Source organism: Carassius auratus, chromosome 43 (assembly GCF_003368295.1).
Source record: "Carassius auratus strain Wakin chromosome 43, ASM336829v1, whole genome shotgun sequence".
NCBI lineage: Eukaryota > Metazoa > Chordata > Actinopteri > Cypriniformes > Cyprinidae > Carassius > Carassius auratus.
The window spans coordinates 18,316,440-18,320,721 of NC_039285.1; the positions used below are offsets into that span (position 1 = coordinate 18,316,440).

The 4,282-nt window shown below is 34.7% G+C and overlaps 1 protein-coding gene across 1 annotated transcript; it reads left to right on the forward strand.

Moving 5' to 3' along the window:
• The first annotated feature begins 323 nt into the window (after positions 1-323).
• Positions 324-3,625, forward strand: LOC113061310 (extracellular calcium-sensing receptor-like). The gene is made up of 6 exons (XM_026230332.1): positions 324-572; positions 790-1,078; positions 1,153-1,908; positions 2,005-2,232; positions 2,511-2,634; positions 2,706-3,625. The coding sequence occupies exons 1-6, from the start codon at positions 364-366 to the stop codon at positions 3,623-3,625; spliced, it is 2,526 nt and encodes an 841-aa protein (XP_026086117.1). The 5' UTR covers positions 324-363.
• Positions 3,626-4,282: the final 657 nt, after the last annotated feature.

Sequence of the window (4,282 nt, forward strand, 5' to 3'; positions counted from 1 at the left end):
ATTTCCTCACTCCAGTCAATTGTGACACCAAATGAGCATAGATCCAAATTAATAGATGAAATAAAGGTTATGTAAAATATATTTGAGTAGTATTTCTAAAGGCTTCACTATTCCAATATTCACAATATACTACTGTCTGACAATGTAAAAAAAAAAAAAAATCTGAGCAAATTAGCTTGACTTTATTCCACCCCTATTTGACCTGATATGTCTTGTCTTGCTGTCATATCTTGCCCCATGATGTTATTGGCCACATTCTCAATTCACATTCTTCCAGAATAATTATGCATATAAAAGTGCAAATAATGTAGCATGCCATTTGCATTTGTTAGTCACAGTCAAGATCACAGTTGAGTCTTTGGGATGTTCATCTTTATTTACACATTATTGATTTTCCATCAGCTTCATACCAAAGCAGTAAACACTCTTTGCAAAATAATGGGAGACCCTCAGTATCCGCTGTTTTCCAAGGATGGAGACTTAACTATTGGAGGACTTTTTCCAGTCCACAGCAAAGAAACATTACCTTCATTTGAGTTTACACAAAAACCTCAGCTTCTATCATGCTCCAGGTTTGTTACATTTGAAACATTAGACATGTACTTAAAACAAAAAGGGCATTTGAAATTAAAATGCAATATATCTATAATTTGATTTATTTTTATGTATGTATTTATTTATTCACTTTAAAAAAAAAAAAAAAAAAAAAAAAAAAAAAAACTTTTGCAGCATCTGACTTTTTAAAATGTAGTTTATATTTAGCCTACTGATTTAATGAATATTTTGCAGTGTGTATCTGAGAGATTTTCGACTGGCCCAAATCATGATGTTTGCCATTGAGGAGATTAACAGAAGTGAAAGTTTGCTTCCAAATGTTTCTATTGGCTACAGAATCTATGATTCCTGTGGGTCAAGACTGTCTACAATGAGTGCCACTATGGGTCTGATGAATAGTCAGGAATTTGGTGTAGGATACAGATGCAATGGTCAGTCTACTTTACATGCTATCATCGGCGAATCAGAGTCTACCGCAACAGTGATTCTGTCCAGAACTACAGGACCTTTTAAAATTCCAGTGGTGAGGATCAATAACACTGAATGTTAAACACAATCACAGATAAAAATATCACTTTCTCATGCTTTCTTTTTCAGATAAGTCACTCAGCATCATGTGAATGTCTCAGTAATAGAAAAGATTACCCTTCAGTCTTCAGGACTATGGCTAGTGATTACCACCAGAGCAGAGCACTGGCATCTATAGTAAAGGACTTAGGCTGGTCTTGGGTGGGAGCTGTGAACAGTGACAATGAATATGGAAATTATGGGATGACAATATTTTTAAAAATAGCACAGGAGATGGGAATTTGTGTTGAGTACTCTGTAAAATTCTACCGAACAGAGCCAGAAAAACTCAAGAAAGTGGTAGACACAATAAAAAAAAGCACAGCAAAAGTGATTATTGCATTTATTTCACTTCCTGAAATGGGCTTATTAACTGATCAGTTAAGTATTCAGAACATTACAGGTTTCCAAATGATTGGAGTGAAGTCATGGATAACTGTAAAGAGTCTGATCACTCCAAACAGTTATCGAGTGCTTGGAGGGTCACTGGGGTTTGCAGTGAAAAAAAATAATGTTGAAGGGTTTGCAGATTATGTCTTAAAAGAATTCTGGAACACAGCTTTTCCATGTTCAAAGACTGAGGGGAATGTTTCTCAATATGCGTTAAGTTGCAGCAGATATGAAGAACTACTTTTACTAAAAAATTACATTGAAGATGTGCCTGAACAAAGATATGCAAGTTATGTCTACAAAGCAGTTTATGCTGTCGCTCATTCACTACACATTCTACTAAAGTGCAAAGAAAAAGAAGGTTGTGAGAAAGGCTTGACAATACAACCACAGCAGGTAAAAGATAAAAGAAAGGTGAAAAGTAATAGAGAAAATTAGGGGAACCATCTGTTAAAATGACTCTGTGATAATGTCAATGTATTTTTTGAATAGATTGTTGAGGCTCTAAAACAGGTCAATTTCTCCATAAAGATGGGGGATAGTGTGTGGTTTGACAGCACTGGTGGCACAGTAGCCCAATATGACATTATCAACTGGCAGCGAGACTCAGATGGTTCAATAAAATTTAAATCAGTGGGATACTATGATGACTCACTGCCCCCACACCAACGCTTTGTGTTTAACACTCAAAACGTAATCTGGGCTGGAGGACAGCTGGAGGTACATAAACACAATAAATCAATCAATAATAATAATAATATTAATAAAAATAATAATAAAGTACTTGTATTGATCTTACAGAAACAGCTAATAATAGATGACAAACAATTTAATATTACTTTTAAGAACATGCATTCTTTTAGATCACTTTAAATTCACTTTTCAAAACATTCTATCTATCTATCTATCTATCTATCTATCTATCTATCTATCTATCTATCTATCTATCTATCTATCTATCTATCTATCTATCTATCTATCTATCTACTTACATGCAGAAGCCAAGGTCTGTGTGCAGTGAGAGTTGTCCTCCAGGCACTAGGAAGGCTGCACAGAAAGGAAGACCTGTTTGCTGTTATGACTGTATTCCATGTGCAGAAGGAGAAATCAGTACTGAGACAGGTAATCTCATAGCCTTTCTCATTCATGTATTTCTTTTTGTGTCTAACTAATGATTGTAACTTCCTTTCCAGATTCAAATAACTGCAAGCAGTGTCCAAGGGAATACTGGCCTAATGCTGAGAAAAATAAATGTGTGCTAAAGGCTATAGAGTATCTGTTATTCACAGAAGTTATGGGTATAGTGTTAGTCTTTTCCTCACTCTTTGGAGTAGGATTAACTGCGCTGGTGGCCATTCTGTTTTACAGAAAGAAGAGCACCCCCATAATAAAAGCCAACAACTCAGAGCTGAGCTTCTTACTGCTCTTCTCATTGACTCTGTGTTTCCTCTGTTCTCTTACTTTCATTGGCCGGCCCACTGAGTGGTCCTGTATGTTGCGTCACACAGCATTTGGGATCACATTTGTCCTCTGTATTTCTTGTGTTCTGGGGAAAACAATAGTGGTGTTGATGGCCTTTAAGTCTACACTTCCAGGAAGTAATGTCATGAAATGGTTTGGGCCTAAACAACAGCGACTCAGTGTGCTTTTCTTTACTCTTGTACAGGTTCTTATCTGTGTGCTTTGGCTAACAATATCTCCTCCATTTCCTCAAAAAAATATGAAATATTATAAGGAAAAGATCATTCTTGAGTGCAGTCTGGGTTCTAATATAGGTTTCTGGGCTGTGCTTGGTTACATTGGCCTACTGGCCTTCTTTTGCTTCATTCTTGCTTTCCTGGCTCGCACACTGCCTGATAATTTCAATGAAGCTAAATTCATTACATTCAGTATGCTGATATTCTGTGCTGTATGGATCACCTTTATCCCAGCTTATGTCAGTTCTCCAGGAAAATTTACTGTAGCTGTGCAGATATTTGCCATTTTAGCCTCAAGCTTTGGTTTACTTTTTTGTTTATTTTTACCTAAATGTTATATCATCCTCTTCAAACCTGAAGAAAATACAAAGCATAATTTAATGGGGAAAACGATGTATTATACTGCTAAGAAATAATCGCGTTTATTAACTTGTTGTTATTATAATTATTTTTTTTACATAAATAATGACTTTGAGATTATACTATTAAAAGCAGGATATATTGTTGAAATGCTGACAATACTAGCATATCTTCACTATATTTGAAAAGGTAAATTTATAATTTTACTCCAATACATTTATCTATACCATTTACTTACATTTTCAACTGCAAAGCATAAACAACAACACTAAGAAAAAAAAGTGATGCAAATTATATCCATATGAATATTCTGTGCAAGTTGGTTCCTTTAATTTCTTCTGTTAAATTTGTTCCCAACAAGGTCCAAATGACAAATTTTGCAATATAAACAAAGTTTTGGCTTAAAAATATACAAACCTGGAAATGGTTATTCTGTTCAGCATGATAGTAATGTGTGATAAAATGCTGACAGAAAAGTAATTTTTGGCTAAACTATCCATTTAAGGCTCAGTGAAATGTTATCTAAATGAATGTAATGAAGGCTAAAAGGAACTAAACTATTTCTAAAACAGAAAACTAAATTACATAAGAAAAAAAAGTTGCAATTAGATAATAAAAACATTCAAAACTGACTATTTACTAGCCACTAGAGGCGCTGCTGGCCATATTGGTGCCCTAAGCAGAATTGTATTGTTGTACCCCCATTCAAATAA